At 39.6% G+C, this 18792-nt stretch overlaps 2 protein-coding genes across 3 annotated transcripts in view; one reads left to right on the top strand and one right to left on the bottom strand.

Moving 5' to 3' along the window:
* LOC126198597 (odorant receptor coreceptor-like) overlaps positions 1-18792 on the top strand; it is a 247733-nt gene that overhangs the window by 221653 nt on the left and 7288 nt on the right. Inside the window, exon 7 of the mRNA XM_049935048.1 lies at positions 541-603. Within this exon, the coding sequence (XP_049791005.1) occupies positions 541-597 (57 nt within the window). The 3' untranslated portion in view covers positions 598-603. The remainder of the gene's footprint in view (positions 1-540; positions 604-18792) is intronic.
* The window catches only part of LOC126198596 (elongator complex protein 1), a 149015-nt gene continuing 140558 nt past the window's right edge, over positions 10336-18792 (bottom strand). For both annotated transcript variants that reach the window (XM_049935046.1, XM_049935047.1), the window contains exon 14: positions 10336-10486. In XM_049935046.1, the coding sequence (XP_049791003.1) occupies positions 10413-10486 (74 nt within the window). In that variant the 3' untranslated portion in view covers positions 10336-10412. The remainder of the gene's footprint in view (positions 10487-18792) is intronic.

Here is an 18792-nt window from a genome sequence, read left to right as displayed (position 1 = left end):
AGACAAACAATTTTAATTTAGTTAATATATTCCAGGTTGGAAAGAAACCTTGTCATCATGCTAGAGGTTGGATACCAACCACAATCAGAAATGATTTTTACTGATAGCGATGAATGTTTTAAGATGAATATGCTGATTTATTAACATGTGGCATTCAATAAGACCCACTTCTACATTCTATCATTTGATAATATACATTTTCATATTCATTATATGATCTCTCGGACACACATCTAATGCCAAAGTGAGATCACCAGCCACTACTGTAATTTAAACAAACCCCTCACACGTGCTACTGCACTGCATATTATTATTATGACAACATATAACATACCTTACAAACTCTTCTGACTTTCAAAAAATATTCTAAACTAATCCAGGCTTTTTGCTGAAGCTACTAACATTTGGGCATCTGGATCACTGGTTTTGAACAGCATCTATCTATACTACTATACATGTCACTGAGCTATTATTTCAAGATGTTAGCTAACATTTTTTGGAACTTAGAACTGAATAACACAAGTGATTCCTCTTTTGCAGATGCTGAGCCGATCTTTTTCATACTTCACAGTTCTAAGACAAATACGAGATGGATAATGAAAGGTATTTAATTCCAATTGAACTGTAGTATTTTTCATAAAGAGTAAATGAAATACTGAGAGTGATAAAAATGATAGTTGGTATTGACCATATAGCGGAGATGCTGTGTCGTAGATAGGCAAAACAAAAAGACTGTTGGAAAGTTAGCTTTAGGCCAACAAGGCCTTTGTTGAACACACACACACACACACACACACACACACACACACAAAATCTCTGGCTGCTGAAGCCAGACTGCTAGCACCAGCACATGATGGGCAAGGCAACCGGGTGTTGAGGGTAAGGAGGGGCACGAAGGGAGAGGAATAGCAGGGTAGGGGTGGGGGACGGTATAGTGCTGCTCATTACATTCCATCCTTTGTTTGAGGTTAGTAAAATAATAAATAGTGGCTCCTATGCCAGTAACATATTGTGACAATGCACAGGCAGGCATTCTACATTTATACTCCGCAAGCCACCCAACAGTGTATGGCGGAGGAGTACCATTGTTATACACATATCATAAATGTCTCCCAATGGCAGTTAAAACGGAAAGAGTAAGAAGTAGAACATACCTAAGCTGAAAATTAATCACATATATACAGAAAAAGTGATGACAAATGTGAACTATCACATGTGACAAACTCAGCAAGAAGTTCAAAATGTAAAAATATTTAATCATGATCTACAATTTAAAAAATGAACATGTGTAGAGAAGAGAAAATAGTCAGAAAGAAAAGCATATTGAATTTCCTGGAAATTGAGCAAAAGGGTGAGGGGTGCATAAAAAAAGAATAAAATTTGTAATTCTTTTCCTAGTATAGTATAGTAGCCAGAGAGGAGCACTGCTAGACTGGAACCATTTGTAGGTGAGTGTGTGCCCACAGTTCATACAACACAATGTGACATGTAATCAAAGAGCAAACATTGTTGCTGGCAGAACGAAGAAAGCAGATCATAAATATACAGCAGTAAATGACATTCACACAGATACCAGACCTGGAAACACTTATAGCCAGAGTCCACTTGGCTGTTGGAACACTACAAATACCCAGAACCAGATGCAGCATTTATTGCAGCATTCTATCACAAACATCTGTTTCAAGAGCTGTGTAAAGTGCCGATGTGCATCTTTACTGATAAGTAGCTGAAACTACCAGCAAACACACATGACTTGCTGAAGGTGTCATGTGGCCTTATAACGGGAAACAAGAGCTCACACGTATAGGCACTAATTTGTAGGGTAGAAAGCACAACAGAAGTTATAGAGAAGCACCCAGTTGAGAGTAATTATCTACGAGAGGAAATCATGAGAACTGGAAATGAGCTAACTCAACATAACGACAAGCTCCAAGCTAATGATGTCCAACTACTCAGAGCAATCAACAAACTCAACATTGTGCTCAAAAGCACACCTGCTTCTTAATGGTTTGAGCCTGACAATTTCCTGACAGGACTGAAATGGGCTCATGAGTAGTTTGTGCACAAAATAACTCGAGCTGTATCTGCACAAATTGTATGATACAATGGTAGTGAGGGCTACTTCATTGCAGATGGCCACGTGTGTTGAAGGGGGGTGCAATTGAATAGCTGACTCCATGCACAAATGCGAATCTCGCCTAACTTGTAAGCTACAGCACCTGAGTCTGCAAATGTTTGTGTTAACATGTTACATCAATACAATCAGTAATTCAACAAATATAGGTGTCCATAGTCAATAGTTTCTCTCTAGAGTACCAAATTGAAATAGTTGTAATCACAACACATCAACAAAAGCACAAGAAGTCCAACCAGACACTGCCAAAAGACAGTCTCACAAAACAAAAAAATGTAGTGGAACACACTTTGCTTACTGTGAACTGTTTGTGTAAAAATGAGAATTGTGTGTCACATCAATATTGTGTATCAGTCCCTGACAAGCTGATTGTCAGTATTACATAAATATAACTTTTTTTCCCTTCTTCCACATCATTCATGAAGTAGTGAACCTTTGGGAAATACTTGTACTTGTGCTTTCCCTCTCCTTCATTCTCTTTATTGTGTGACTGGAATAACTAGCAGTTCCAGCCACCCTCTCAAGCACAGCTTTTGAATGAGGTTTTTGCTCTCTTGCTTGCCCCTTCTGAAATAAATATAATGGCACTGTACATAATCACTTGAGTCTGATGATAAACAACATGACATCCATATTACTGGGAGTTGGAACCACTCTCCTGCAGACATCATATAACAATATGTTCAAAATGACCTCTCACTACCAACATCACTGACTGGAATTGTTTCTATTACGGGCTTCTGATTACCAACATACCTTAGTGACTGCATGTCATTGCTGCCAACTTGCACATATGTAAATAGAGAGTTGCCAACTTCGATACATCATCCAAAAACTTCACACTGTAAACATTATAAAATTCTGATGTTTGGCAGATTGATTAGAGTGAGTACGTCACCATTTCTACATTTTACAATTCTGTTGTGTGGCAGTTGGCAGTGCAGAAAAGCCTGAATTTTGCTGATTCACAAGGACTCGGCCTCATTCTTTCTATAAAAGTAATAATAATTGTTGGAGCAGGAGGGTTGATTCTGAGCAAGCACGAAGGAATTATCTTCCCTCCCTGCTACATTTCATTACTTAAAACCACATCCATGTATTTTTAGTAACACTAGAAAAATTGCTGATCTGAAGCCATGCTATCGAACTGGCACCAATGTTAAGTTAAACCTGTATTTCTTCCCATCAAAAATGTGTAATATTACATAAATCTGATACATATTTGTTCATCCACACTCTCAGCTCTGGATGATCAACTTTTTCAAGTGGAATAGCAGCCTCAATGAAAGTTGGAGTTGATAAAATGAATTCTTCTTTATCAGTTATCACTCGTTTTGTCATTGCTCTGACATCTGTGGTATTAACTTGGCTTTTGACACTTGTCATCATCAGCACATTCTTCTTGCTATACTTATGAGAAAAACTGTCATTAGTATGTTTTAGGCACGTGTCCTTTTTCCGCCACTCAATTTGCATGTTGCTGTATTTACACGTAAATATCTATCTTTCTAGTTTTGTCAAACTTATCCTTCCGATAAAAATTATTTTTTCAAGATTATTACCGTATTAATAAACTCCAGCATGCAGACAAATCGCAAAATATGAGACCGAATGCACCGGCGATCAGCAACAATTTCCAACACTCAATACACGGCCATGTCAAGTAATGCGCTGGGACACTGCTAAATGTCTTGGGCAGGAATTGTAGTTAGCAGTACTCGATATGATACAAAATATCAATATATATCAAAGGGATGTAGAACTGATTGTCACGACTATTCAAAATCCATTGCTGTAGCTCAAACTGAATTTCCACCATTAACTTCACATGATGTGATTCCACACAATTTCATTAATTATTTCACTATTTTGCTTAAAGCTTGAGCAAAATTTGTAAAATTTCAGAAAATTTTTGCAATTTCACACTTTGCCAAAACTGGTGACTCTACATATTACACGCCATTGATATTACTCAGCTGACTTTCCCACTTCGCTGACATGAGTTGCAACCCTCTGCTGTTAGAGAGCTTCGAACTGTTATCATGCATCATGGCAGTGTGTAACTTAAGTATGCTGGTATGCGAAGAAGCAGCGCACTGTAATCAAGTTTCTACCGTAGAAAATGCCTCCGATTGATACCCATAGAAGAATGAAAGCTATACATGGTGATGATTATATCGACATCAATAATGTGTGACATTGGGTTATTCGTGCTTGCAATGAAGGAAACCGTGGTGCTAACCTAAGTGTGTGTGACAGAGCTCAGAGTGGACAACAGCGTAAGGCAACAGACGAGACATCAGAATTGAGTTGATGAACACATCAGAAAAAAATCATCGGATAACACAGACACGGCTTTCATGTAAGTGTTGCTTATCACAAGACTGTGTACAGGCTACACCTGCGGCAGAGAAAACTTTGTGCACAGTGGGTGCCTCAAACGTTCACTCGTGACATGAAACAGAGGAGACTCGACATCTGTCAATAATTTCGTGTGTGTTTTTGAGTGTGATGGATTCCTTAACAAGACACCAAAAAGATCAAGGTGATGCCATCAGCAGGCAAAGTCGTGCCAATAGAGTTCTGGGATGTTCAAAGCATGTTGCACTTGGAATTCATGCCTAAAGGCAACACCATTAACACTGCAAAGATACATCAAGACCTTCAGAAAAATGAAAGCACGGATTTGAAGGGTTTAGCCATGCATGGTGAGCACTTTATCCATCAATGCCAGACCACACAAGTGTGCTGCGACATCTGCAACTACCTGACACCTGGGGTTCACTGTCATCGATCACCCTCCTTACCGTACCAACTTGACCCCATCCAATTTTCACCTGTTTCCAAAACTTAAAGAACACCTTTTAGGACTTCCCTTTAATAGTGATGAAGCATTGCAATCAGATATGACATGGCTCCATCCCCAAAGGCCAAAGGTGGCATCAATAAACTGGTCTCTCACTGAGAGAAACATATTTGTTACCAGGGGGATTATTTTCATAAAAAAATAAGTAGACACAAAGAGTAAAATGTAAAATGTTAATAAAGTTTGTTTTATTTAGAGAAATTTAAGAATTTACACACACAAAATTTAGAGGCATTACTTTTCAACACGCTCTCACACATTACATCAGCCATGTTCCAGGGGCCCACAGAGAGGGTCATGGGGCATGTGGCATGAAGTAAAACGTGTACGTTTTATCAAGTACAACACAATGACAGGGTTTTACACAGACAAGGAAAAAAAATCCTGGATTTTTTCCATATTTCCCGGTTAAAAATACACTTTCTCCTGGGTGAAAACACACTTTTTCTGTGTCAAGTGACAGTATATTTTCTCTAACAAAGAGATAGAGGGGCTGGCCAGTACTTACCTCAGCTCAGTACAGCCGATAGATACACAAAAAACAGAACAAAAAATTTACGTTCGTAGCTTTCGGAACAAATGTTCCTTCATCAGGGAGGAGAGAGGGGAAAGAAAGGGAAGAAGGGAAAGTAGATTCAGTTACTCACAACCCAGGTTATGAAGCAACAGGGAAAGGAAAACAGGGAGGGCAGCAAGGATGGAGGCATGGTTGTCTGAAAGCTAGGAACGTAAATTTTTGGTTCTGTTTTTTGTGTATCTATCGGCTGTACTGAGCTGAGGTAAGTACTGGCCAGCCCCTCTATCTCTTTTGTTAGTATTTGTTTCACATCTTTATATGAGATTTTCCATTAATCATTTAGTATATTTTCTCTCGCAATTGCAAAACTTATCAATCCTTTGAATGGTTATGGTTTTATACATGGGCTTAGAATTTCCCGGCACTTTAGAAAACGAAACTCAGGGGAAAAAAGGACATGTTCTGGAAATATCTTTGATGTGCAGCAACGTGTATGCTGCGTATTTTTGTATTAGAAAAGTATACATTGGAATTCCACCAAACACCACATGTTACTTTCCGAATCATTGAAATCAAGATTGCGATGCGCTTTTGTAGGCCAGTCATAGGCCATGTCACGTGATGTCACTGCCGATGACAGCGGATATTCAGAGCATAGGACACGTGATGTAGTCAGCCAACAGCAACATTAATGTTACGTAGAACGAACACACAATCACAGAAAGTTAATAGTTTAAATTAATATACGTAGTGTTGCTACAAGAAAGGCAAAGCTTTCACATATAATATTGGTCTCTAAGGTTAATAAGCTGCAAGAGAAGCTAAGCTTTCACATATAATGTTGATCTTTTTTGCACATGTTACACTTTAAGATACATCCCTTCCAGGAAATTCTCACTTCCAGCCTTGCCTCTCAATCTTTCTTGAAAAACCTTAATCCTACTCCCAACATCACCACAGCTGAAGCCCAGGCTATCCGTGATTTGAAGGCTGACCGATCCATCATCATTCTTCCGGCTGACAAGGGTTCCATGACTGTGATACTTGATCGTCGGGAGTATGTGGCTGAGGGACTGTGTCAGCTTTCAGACAACACTACATACAAAGTTTGTCAAGGTAATCCCATTCCTGATGTCCAGGCAGAGCTTCAAGGAATCCTCAGAACCTTAGGCCCCCTACAAAACCTTTCACCTGACTCCATCAACCTCCTGACCCCACCGACACCCCGCACCCCTACCTTCTACCTACTTCCTAAAATCCACAAATCCAAACATCCCGGCCGCCTCATTGTAGCTAGTTACCAAGCCCCCACAAAACGTATCTCTGCCTATGTTGATCAACACCTTCAACCCATTACATGCAGTCTCCCATCCTTCATCAAAGACACCAACCACTTTCTCGAATGCCTGGAATCCTTACCCAATCTGTTACCCCCGGAAACCATCCTTGTAACCATTGATGCCACTGCCTTATACACAAATATCTCGCATGTCCAGGGCATCGCTGCAATGGAGCACTTCCTTTCACGCTGATCACCTGATCACCCATGCCACTTTCCCCGACGTTGACCTCCATCTGTCCAATGGCCAGCTTCACACATCCGTCCACATCAAACCCACTAACAAGCAACAGTACCTCCATTATGATAGCTGCCACCCATCCCATATCAAACGGTCCCTTCCCTACAGCTTAGGCCTTCGTGGCAAACGAATCTGCTCCAGTCCGGAATCCCTGAACCATTACACCAATAACTTGAAAACAGCTTTCACATCCCGCAACTACCTTCCCGACCTGGTACAGAAGCAAATAGCTGGAGCCACTTCCTCATCCCTTCAAACCAAGAACCTCCCACTGAAGAACCCCAAAAGTGCCCCACTTGTGACAGGATACTTTCCGGGACTGGATCAGACTCTGAATGTGGCTCTCCAGCAGGGATACGACTTCCTCAAATCCTGCCCTCAAATGAGATCCATCCTTCATGAAATCCTCCCCACTCCACCAAGAGTGTCTTTCCGCCATCCACCTAACCTTCGTAACCTCTTGGTTCATCCCCATGAAATCCCCAAACCACCTTCCCTACCCTCTGGCTACTACCCTTGTAACCATCCCGGTGTAAGACCTGTCCCATGCACCCTCCCACCACCACCTACTCCAGTCCTGTAACCCGGAAGGTGTACATGATCAAAGGCAGAGCCACGTGTGAAAGCACCCACGTGATTTACCAACTGACATGCCTACACTGTGAAGACTTCTATGTGGGAATGACCAGCAACAAACTGTCCATTCGCATGAACGGACACAGGCAGACAGTGTTTGTTGGTAATGAGGATCACCCTGTGGCTAAACATGCCTTAGTGCACGGCCAGCACATCTTGGCACAGTGTTACACCGTCCGGGTTATCTGGATACTTCCCACTGACACCAACCTATCAGAACTCCGGAGATGGGAACTTGCCCTTCAATATATTCTCTCTTCCTGCTACCCACCAGGCCTCAACCTTCGCTAATTTCAAGTTGCCGCTGCTCGTACCTCACCTGTCATTCAACAACATCTTTGCCTCTGTACTTCCGCCTCGACTGACATCTCTGCCCAACCTCTTTGCATTTACATATGTCTGCCTGTGTCTGTATATGTGCGGATGGATGTGTGTGTGCGCGCGCGCGCATGCACGTACACACGCACGCTCGTGTGTGTGTGTGTGTGTGTGTGTGTGTGTGTGTGTGTGTGTGTGTGTGTGTGTGCGAGCGCGCGCACACGCGCACACGCGCACGCGCACACACACACACGAGTGTATACCTGTCCTTCTCCCCCCCCCTCCCCCTAAGGTAAGTCTTTCTACTCCCAGAATTGGAATGACTCCTTATCCTCTACCTTAAAACCCACATCCTTTCATCTTTCCCTCTCCTTCCCTCTTTTCTGATGAAGCAACCTTGGGTTGCGATAGCTTGAAATTTGTGTGTGTGTGTTGTGTGTTTTTTATTGTCTCTATCAACATACCAATGCTTTCTCGTTTGGTAAGTTACAGCATCTTTGTTTTTATATATTTTTTCCTATGTGGAATGTTTCCCTAACCATACTCCTTGGGGTATGAAATAATAGTATGCAACTTATCCATTATTACAACTGTAAGTTCCATTTTCTGATAAACTATTTACCATACTCTTGTTTGTTCAGTCAATCATAATGATTGAAAATAGCCTTCTTGTTCCTTCATAACACTTGTACAGCAATTTTTCATACTGAATTCTTGTGCATGTTGAAAATATCATTTTGTTGTGCTTAATTAGTATTTTCTCTCTTGTTGCTCAAAACTCTCTCTCCGCTCTGACTAAAAAAAGTGAAGCAGCCAAAAACATGTTCAGACCTGAATGTAACTTTGTACGCAAACCACCAGCAGGTAAGTAAGCGTTTAGAGTTGCTATTCTCTGTGAAAGAGTGCATTAGTATTGTTCATCTTCAGTACTGTTATCAGGACTGATAGGGTACATACAGGGTGCAAACCGCTTTAGATGCTGACTGATTACTATGAAGCCCATGGCAATGATGCATACTCCTGTGAGCCAGCAATATCGGTGCCTGACAAGAGTTTGGACGGTACAACATTGTGGGTCCCCATTTGGCTAGCTGGTCAAACTATGCAATATCCAGATTTGAGGGGCATTCAGAAGTGACAGTGGTGAAATGTTAGGAAGTGAAGGCAGGCATTCTCATCATGATTCTGGTCAATGACATCTGATCACAAGGGAGGATTGCCGTATGGTGCACCAAGCACATCATAACACCCTCACATCTGCCTCTGTAATAAGGGAACACATAATGAACCCCCTGCACATTCTGCACCATCCTGTACCATTTGTCAGAGACTACCAGCAGGCAGACGAGGGAATTACCATCCCATGCATAGGCTGTCTTTAGCAAAACAAGAACTATGCTCTGCTGATAAATGGTGTCGCACTGCGTTCCGGAATGAATCCCAGTCCTGCAAAATCCTGAATAAGCATTGTCGGCGAGTACTGTGGCAACCCGTTGACAGGTACCTTTCTTCAACTACTCTGGAGACACACAGCAGTGTTATTTCTGGCAGCCTTATGTGGGGAGCCATTGGTATGACTTCCTGTCACAGCTGGTAGTGAATGAGGGAAATCAGAAGGCAAATTGGTACGTCCTATGTGTTTCCTTCCATGTGACAATATTGTGGTGCCATTTTTCAGCAGGACAACACTTGTTCACACACAGCATGTGTCTCTATGAACTGTCTGCGTGATGTTGAGGTATTTCTGTAGCCAGTATGGTCCCCAAATCTGTCCCTGATAGAATATGAGAGAGACCAGCTTGGACGTCAACTCTATCCCAGTAGCAGCATCCAGGTTATCAAAAACCAGTTATAACAGTTGTGGGGCAGCTTGTCTCAGGAGAGGATTCAATAGCTCTATGACATACTTCACAACCAAAAGAAAGCAGGAAGATTAGAGATGAAGCACAAGCTCTGAGGATGGGGAAGAAAATAGGTTGTGCCACTTTTCAAAGGTACTTTACCAACATACACCTTGAGAATTTTGGGGAAATCCTGGAAAACATAAATCTGAATGGCCAGACAGGTTATGAACTGTCATCATCCCAAATCTGAATCCATTGTCTGGCAGTGTAATAGCACTTTTTAACAACACAAATTCTTTCAGTTGGCATTGTTTAAGTATTAACTTTGTTTTAAATTACTACACTTTAACTTTTTTATCTTCACATATCAGCAACGATTCACAAGATGTTCATGCTAATCCAAGGAAATGTTGTGTGCTAGATACATTAAAACAGAGAAAGAAAATATCAAAAATAGCCAATTTAATGAATTAAAAGAAAAATAATTTATTTACAGTTACCATACATAAATTAACACTCAAGCATTATTTTCCAAGATCTGAAGCTTCCACTGAGAACCTGTCATTGTAGGAGGATATCTGACATGGGGTTCTGGAACAAATGAAACAATTATACAGAACTGTTTATAACCTATGGGTACAGTGACAAAAATGTAAATTAAATAGCAAACATATGAACATATTCCAGGCCACTGATGATGCCTTGCAGAAAATAAAGGCGAAACGCATATGGCAGTAAAATTGTGTTTTATTCAGTTGCTGTCAGATGGTCCATAAGTAAAAATTATCAATATACCGTAATAATGATACATCTTTAAAAGCAGTTCCATCTTTGTCCTGATCAACACACTGTTCATTTCTTTTTATGGACGGACCAAGATCACAAAAAATTTGTAAAATCTTGTCAAGCAACTTAATATAGTGAAGCAATACAGGTATTTCAGTAAAATCAGTGAAATAGTTATTTTTTCCTTAATACAGTTTATCACCATGTGTGTGTCATTATTCTAATCAATGCAGATCTTGGCATCTAAGTGCCACAAACTCGAGCAGTGAAGAATAAATGCATGAAAAATACCAATAGCACAATTGCTTACTGATTAGAATAACGAAAAACACAATGTTGATGATCACCAACCCAAGTTGAAACAGTTTACATGCACGTAGGAAATAGTGATTTGTGCTGTATTCTAATAAAACACACTAACAAAAGTAACTTTTTAATGCAAGATACAGAATGGAGGGACACACGCAAACGCGCGCGCCATGGGAAGGGCGAGGGCAGATATCCTGTGTTGCATTTATCGGTTCCCAAAAGGTGGAGAAGAAAATGAAAGGAAATTGTATAATAAAGAACATTACATACAGCAGTGCATTTTCATCCATTCAGAATTCAAATTGTCCAACAATTAATGTCAACTGATTTAGCAAAAATGAGAATACTTTGCACAAATTAGAAATGAGTATCACACAACTACAACTTCTTTCAAACACAATAACATCATAATTATGAAGTCCGTAGCCAACTAAATGGTTATATCATAAAAAAAAATTTAGATACTGGGCAGAAGAAAACCTGTGGTTACTGAACACCAGTTACCTTTGCAAAGCAAGAAGGTTAAAAGTAAGACTTGGACATTGTTCGTTTTGCATTTTAGGACCAACAGAATTTTTTGAATGTGGAAACAGGCATGCTATTATGGTGAAATATGAGCATTATATGAAAATGCTCAATGACTATCTTCCTCAGAATTGTGCTGTCAAAGATACCAGCATTGCAAAGTTCAATGAGATGGTGTGACATCTGATGTGGCACAAATCACCAAAAACAGTATGAGATATGTTCCCATGAGCTGTCACATCAATAAATGATGGCAACAGTCGACCTTCTGGCACACTAAATTCATCCACAAGCCACAACTTTTTAAGCAAATATTTTTGAGGCACAAGATCTACGATTTAAAGAGTTAAGGATCCATGAGGACAAGCATTTCCCAGATTATGAGAAAGACAGACACTCTTGAACAACATGCAGAATGATGTTTGAGAAGAATGAGGTTCAGCACATTAATCTGTTCAAAATGTAACCAACATTTATTTACAGACTCCACAAATTTGAATGTGTTCTTTAGTCAATTGAAACCACATTGCTACTACCAAGCATTTAAATCATCAAGTCTGAATCCACAGTAATACTAATGGACATTCATAAAAATACAACACTGACTCCCAGCTTTTGTAACAATATGTTACTTCCTCAGGGAGGAAAGAGGATTTGGCTGGTGGAGGTTCATCAGGGGTCAGGTCATTTCAAACCCACACCACGAGTAATGTGAATTGTGTATGGTGAATCAATCCGGACTTTAATATTTTATAACAAATCATGTAGCACAGTGCTTATGATAATTTTTGAATACTGTATATTTTACTAAAAATGAAACAGTTTCTTCTTTTTTCCCTGTAATGTGACAAAAATACGAAAAGTCTACTGGATGATGAAAGTAAACATTTTCCTTGCACCAGGCACACCTAGTAAAAGAACAATTAATGCATTGAGGCTCTTCACAGTTTTGTTTATACAGACCTGGCATGGAGTAATAAATGGTGGCTGTTATTCTGCATATTGTGTATGGTAGAGTTCATACTTGATCAAATTCATAAAATGTGATGCAAACAAAAAAACACAAGTTTAACAACACTGTTTTGCTGATAAACCTGAAGTGAGAAGGAGCTTTCAGAAATTGTGTTATGCGACTATTTCCTGAAATTATCGAGAGGCTGAATCACAATGTTAATCCTCATTATATTAATAATCTTTTCGTTGTCGACCTAAAGACAAAGGTGTTGCTATGCCTAGGTCAAAGAGTCCAACAAAATCAATGAATCATTTTCTCTAAATGTTAAGAGGATGTTTCGGATATAACAATGAAAACTATTCTCTCCCATTTTTACAGATTTTGCTAGGTAGATTACAAGATTTTTGCAAGTAAACAGTGCTTTTTTAAATTTTTGGTCCTAAGTTGCCTTGGAATTAGTAATATTCTGATACTTATCACTGGCATTGTTGTGTATGAAAGTGTGATGGTATTTTGACTGCACAAATGACTCTTTTCACTCAAAATGATAAAGTACAGTTTGAACACACAAAACCTGACTGATTGGCATTATAGACAGCACTTTAGGGGATAACAAGAAGCTTTGTTTTCACATGCGCTGCGAATTTCTCTTCAGTATTACCTATGAACGACATATCCTCTGAAAGTTTACTTGAAGGAAACTTTGTAATTTTGAGACTTCCTTTTCCTTCCCCCGAATCTGTTTAACCAGGTCGAAGAAGCCTAGAAATCACTAATGTTCATCTCACTTGCAATTCAGAATGCCCGGTCTTGTGGATTTTCCTCAGTAATGGTGCACTGACTCTCACGAGCAGTTCTAATTTTTTTTAACAGTTTATCTCCAATACTTTTGAGAGTTTTCTTTTCTTGCACACTGCTTACGTTCAATTGTTTTTGGGCTTGCATGGTGCTCTGTTTTTGCTCTGGACTTTAATTAGCACAACGAATCTCATTCGAACCACAATTCATGGAACTGTCCAAGTTATTTCCTGTTTCTCCTCACGTTTCCACAATTTCTAATGAAATGTCAATATCATCTGAATGACTGTCAGACATTAACTAACAACTAACTCATATGCAGGTCTTCAGAAGTAGGTGATTTTGACTGCATAGCACATTCTTCATATTTCATCTTTGCAAGATTGAAAATATTAATTTGATTCCACATTACTGTGAAACTCTGGAACCTGCAGAAAGACAGATACTATTAGCAACTGCTGCTAATTCTTATGCAAATTCGAATGAATAATAACTACAGACAACTGTGACAGAGAAACTATTAATGATAACTGAAATTCGCTTTACAAACTATAATTGCATTGTCTCATCTTATCTGTTTACTGACATGCTGCCAACCAATGATGTGTGTCTGCCATGCTGCGCATATGCTGTCTGCCATGCTGCACATATGTTGTCTGCTACAGCTCTGGCAGAGGTATTCTCCAGCTGCCTGGAAGTTATGAATTTGGCAATTTTCAACATTTTTTTGCAGTGTGTCTTTCAGATAAAATTTTGACATTGTGCTTCTTTCAGTGTAGTCTTCTTGTATAAAAAATTTCAGGGCAGGTTTCAACATGTCAGACTGGACTATCTGTTTGTAAGTAAACTGTAGTAGAACACCATGGCTGCCCCATATTGAATAATTACACTTTCACTGTTTACGTTATTCACATTCCATAAAATTACTAATCTTGTCTTCATGCCAGTACAACTTCAAATCGATTAAACAGAATGTCTTATATATAAAATACAGAATTCAGTGTAATGAGTGACAAGAGAATCACTGTCGGAGGACCAAGTACAGAGACAAACATAGCCAATAAGGAATGTCCAATAAATACCAACGTAAAAACAGGATAATATTTAGAAAGGGACAGACTGGCAGGCAAGTACTTACCTTCATAAGGTGAAATTCCTGTACTGCTGATAGAGAAGTATAAAGTACAACAAACTATTCTAGCTTTCAGATCTTTTAGTTCCTTCCTCAGGCAGGAAAGAACAATACTTTTTGGGAGGTTAGAAAAGAGTGACAGTTAACTCAAACTCCAGGATGAGAGAGATCCACCTATTGTGAAGGCAAGGGGTGCCATCTATTCAGATTTCCCTTGTCCTCAAAACAGGCGGGTATCTCTCATCCTGAGGTTTATGTGAACTGCCCCTCCTTGCTAACCTTCCCCAAGCTATCCCTCTTTCTTTCCCAAGAGCAGAACAATAGTTCTGAAAGCTAGGACAATTTTTGTACTTTGTGTGTATGTATTGGTAGTACTGTAATTTTGTCTCCTCAGTACTCGTATCCATTCCATACCCTTCCTTTCTCAAGCGATTTTTCCTTTTGATAAGATTAAATACTTGCAGTCATTGCAAGCAGTTCAGCAGTTTTTCAATTAAGTTATCCTGGACCTCATGCTTGAAGTATCATTCAAGATATAGTTGCTGACATTGCCCATTATGAGCATGTGGAAAACAGTGGAATATTTAGCAATTAATGAGGTGCTCGTTCGTCTAAGAGTCACATAATAGAGACTTTTGAGTAATGCTACAAGTGATGACAATCAAGTACCAAGGTGTAGTCTAAATTTTGATAGTGTATCCACAGTTACAGATTTACAGGTCTCTTTACAAGACCTCAGTGGAGAAAATATCAGCACCATCACTACCAGCCCACAAGGCCATCAGATGGTTGCTCGAGATTTCCTCTTTGGACAACTGTGTCACTACTAAGCTATGTGTTAATTAGTTTCACTTATTCTTGTGTATACATCAAAGTGTTTGTTCATCATTTTATGCTATACTATCTATGAAGGAATTTGTTTTGTCATAAGCTATTTTGCATCAATGGAAATGTTTTGTGATGATGCAAGAGAACTTGTACATTCCTTCATAATTATAATGCAACAATCGAACTCATTCACTTATTTGTTGAAGACCAGGATAATATCGTATTGTTCTCCAATAACAAAGATCACTATAGGTAAATGTTATGTTGTAAATAGTCCACAAGCACCAAATAAGGTACGAACAATGGAAAGTCCAGTGTCGAATAATAACAATATTATGAAAAGGAAAGGCTGAATTGTAGACAGGCGCAACAAGAATACTGCTATATATTTAAGGTTTTGGTGATATGGCATTCTTCAAAACCAAAATGGTGTTCTTCAAAAATAGCACAAACCAGAGACAAGGACTGATTTCTTCCTTCTTTTGTGTGTGTGTGTGTGTGTGTGTGTGTGTGTGTGTGTGTGTGTGTGTGTGTGTGTTTGTGTCTGTTTTATGCACTTGACATCACACCTATCTCTCTTAACCGATGAAATACAATGAACAAATTTGTATCAGAAACTTCCAGTGCACAGACCTGTATTCAGGGCTGGTTTAAAGCATACCATATTTACTCAAATCTAAGCCGCACTTTTTTTTCTGGTTTTTGTAATCCAAAAAACCGCCTGCGGCTTAGAATCGAGTGCAAAGCAAGCGGAAGTTCTGAAAAATGTTGGAAGGTGCCGCCACAACTAACTTCTGCCATCGAATATATGTAGCGCTACACAGGTTCAAATGGCTCTGAGCACTATGGTACTCAGCATCTTAGGTCATAAGTCCCCTAGAACTTAGAACTACTTAAACCTAACTAACCTAAGGACATCACACACACACCCATGCCCGAGGCAGGATTCGAACCTGCGACCGTAGTAGTCCCACGGTTCCGGACTGCAGCGCCAGAACCGCACGGCCACCGCGGCCGGCGCGCTACACAGGCATGCTTTGTAGGCACGACGAGCTTTTTTTCTCCGCCCCGAGTTTCGAACATACATTATCCAACAAAGTAAATACAAATTCTGTATTGTTCATCTTCGAATGTAGCAGAATTTCAATGTACTACGAAAATCCGACTGGCAAGACTGTTTGGGATGTTTGTCCATATGGCCAACTCTACGTTCTGAATTTTTCCTACCTGTGAGAAGAGATGGTTGCTAATAGGAACCTGATGAAATGTGAATCACATGTAGTATTCTCTTCACCATAAGAATAATACGAATGTAAACATTTTGCCATGCATTCTTTCGTGTTTGCTGCTATCTCATTTAAATCCTGTCTGCCTAATAAACTACGAAACTAGAGTGAGACAACAGCAAACGCGGAAGAATATACGTATCGTGTCATGTTTATATTCGTATTATTCTTATGCCTAATAGTGATACAGTCAGGAATGAAGCAAGGCAACTGAATAGATTTTAAAATCTAAGATGACTCTAATTTCTGTGCAGAATTTGATGTACTAAAGAAGCAGCCGCAAAGATTTTCAAACGGAGAAAAATTTTCGCCCCAAAAGCAAGCCATGCCGCGAGCGGCGACAGGCCGTAAACACGCACTATCGGAATGCGACAAACAATGCATGACACAGTACAGTAATGCATTTTCAGCTTGGAGTGATGTAAACATATATAACAAAGAAAATGGCACTGATCAGATCAAAGGAAAATAAGCAATTGATTCAAACCAGACGAAGCACGTGAAAAAGGAAGGGTACTCATATAAATACGGACGGAGCGCCTGACGCATAGCAATGGCTACCTGGTAAAGCTTAACTGCTAAGCTTACGACTCGAACCAAACTACTGTAGCGGTATCATCATTCATTCGACCTAAATTGTGTCTCATATTACAATGGACCAACTTTGTTTCGATTTTTTTCAGGTGCGGCTTAGATTCGAGTGCGGCTTAGATTCGAGTAAATACGTTATGTCACAAAAGTGGACCTTCGGTGCACCCAGCTGAAACGAGTGCCAGAGGCTCCCAAGTATAAAATTTATGGACATGATTTATCACGACTAGTAGCTATTTAAACTGTGCCAGAGTTCTGTGATGTTAAACATACATAACAAAAGAAGATTTTGCTATAGGATACGGTACTGTCTGGCAGTTCTCATTTATTCTGATGATGATGATTTTCTGTGGTTCAATGGCCAGGTCTTTCAAATGGACACCACTTATGTGTCTGTATTATTGTGTCTCTAATCGACCCTAGTTATATAACCAGGGCAAGGGCACCTACAACTTAACATGGAAACTGAACCACGTGCCATTCCTGGCGACTCTCCCACATCACTGAGATGTGAAGAATAGATTAAAGACAGACTGAAAATTCCCGTGATCCTGCGCCTCTCAGTTTCCATGCACGTGCTTTATAGCTAGACCACGAGGTCAAACATTCATTCTTATAAATGCTTCCCTTTTGGCAAAGCTCATTAAGATGCAAACCAATAGTGTGTATACGTGGACAAGGAAAAAATTTCCCGCTTAACTATACACTTTCTCCCGGGTGAAAATACACTTTTTCCATGTTAAGAGCCAGTATATTTTTCCTCACAACTGTAAAACTTCTCAATCCTTTGAATTGCTATGGTTTTATACACCTGTGCAGAATTTTGCGGCACTTTAGGAAACGAAATTCAGGGGAAAAAAAAAAACATGTTTCGGAAAGATGTCTGCTGTGCAGCAACATGTACACTGAATATTCCCATGTTACGAAAGTATAAATCCTAAATTTCAGCAAAGAACGTAGGTTACTTTCTGATGCATTGAAATCGAGATTGTGGTGCACTTTAAGTAAGCCTGTCATAGCTCATGTCACGTGATCTCGCCAGCCGATGACAGTGAACATTCAGAGTGTAGGACACATGATGTAGTCAGCCGATAGTGACATCACTTTTAAGTAGCGTGAAACACAAATAGGAAAAGTTAATGGTTTAAATTACTATACAAAGTGTTGCTACAAGACAAGAAAGCTTTCACATATAATATTCGTCTCTAAGGTTAATAAGCAGCAAGAGAAGTTAAGCCTGTCTACATAATGTTGAACTTTGTGTATGTTACAAGTGTGCCAGTAAAATTTTTAACAATGACATAAACGTCCGATTTTCTGGGCTCAAAATTATTCTAAATGGTCATCCTCAAAGAGGTGATTTTTACGAGACTATGACTTAAGAAATTCATCGTACATTCTCGCCCAGAGTTCATCTTGCGTAAAAGGGAATTTACTTTGAAAGTAACGCTTTTCAAACAATCATTTGCAATATTTTCCCGCGACCTGTCAGAAATAGGTTCGTGTCAGCAGTAGCCAGAGAGCCACAGATAACAGGTGTCACTGCACTGGCGCAGCTATGATGATGCAGGAAGCGTGTATGTTCGCACGAGTAAAACATTAAAAGATCTTACATTATGTCATAAAAGAAACAAAACATTAGAGGATACTCCAAGAGCATCAGAATTTCGTAAACCATACTAAAATG

Source organism: Schistocerca nitens, chromosome 8, assembly GCF_023898315.1.
Source record: "Schistocerca nitens isolate TAMUIC-IGC-003100 chromosome 8, iqSchNite1.1, whole genome shotgun sequence".
In the NCBI taxonomy this organism is placed as follows: domain Eukaryota; kingdom Metazoa; phylum Arthropoda; class Insecta; order Orthoptera; family Acrididae; genus Schistocerca; species Schistocerca nitens.
Note: the sequence above shows the minus strand (reverse complement) of the source record. Positions and strands in the feature narration are given on the sequence as shown.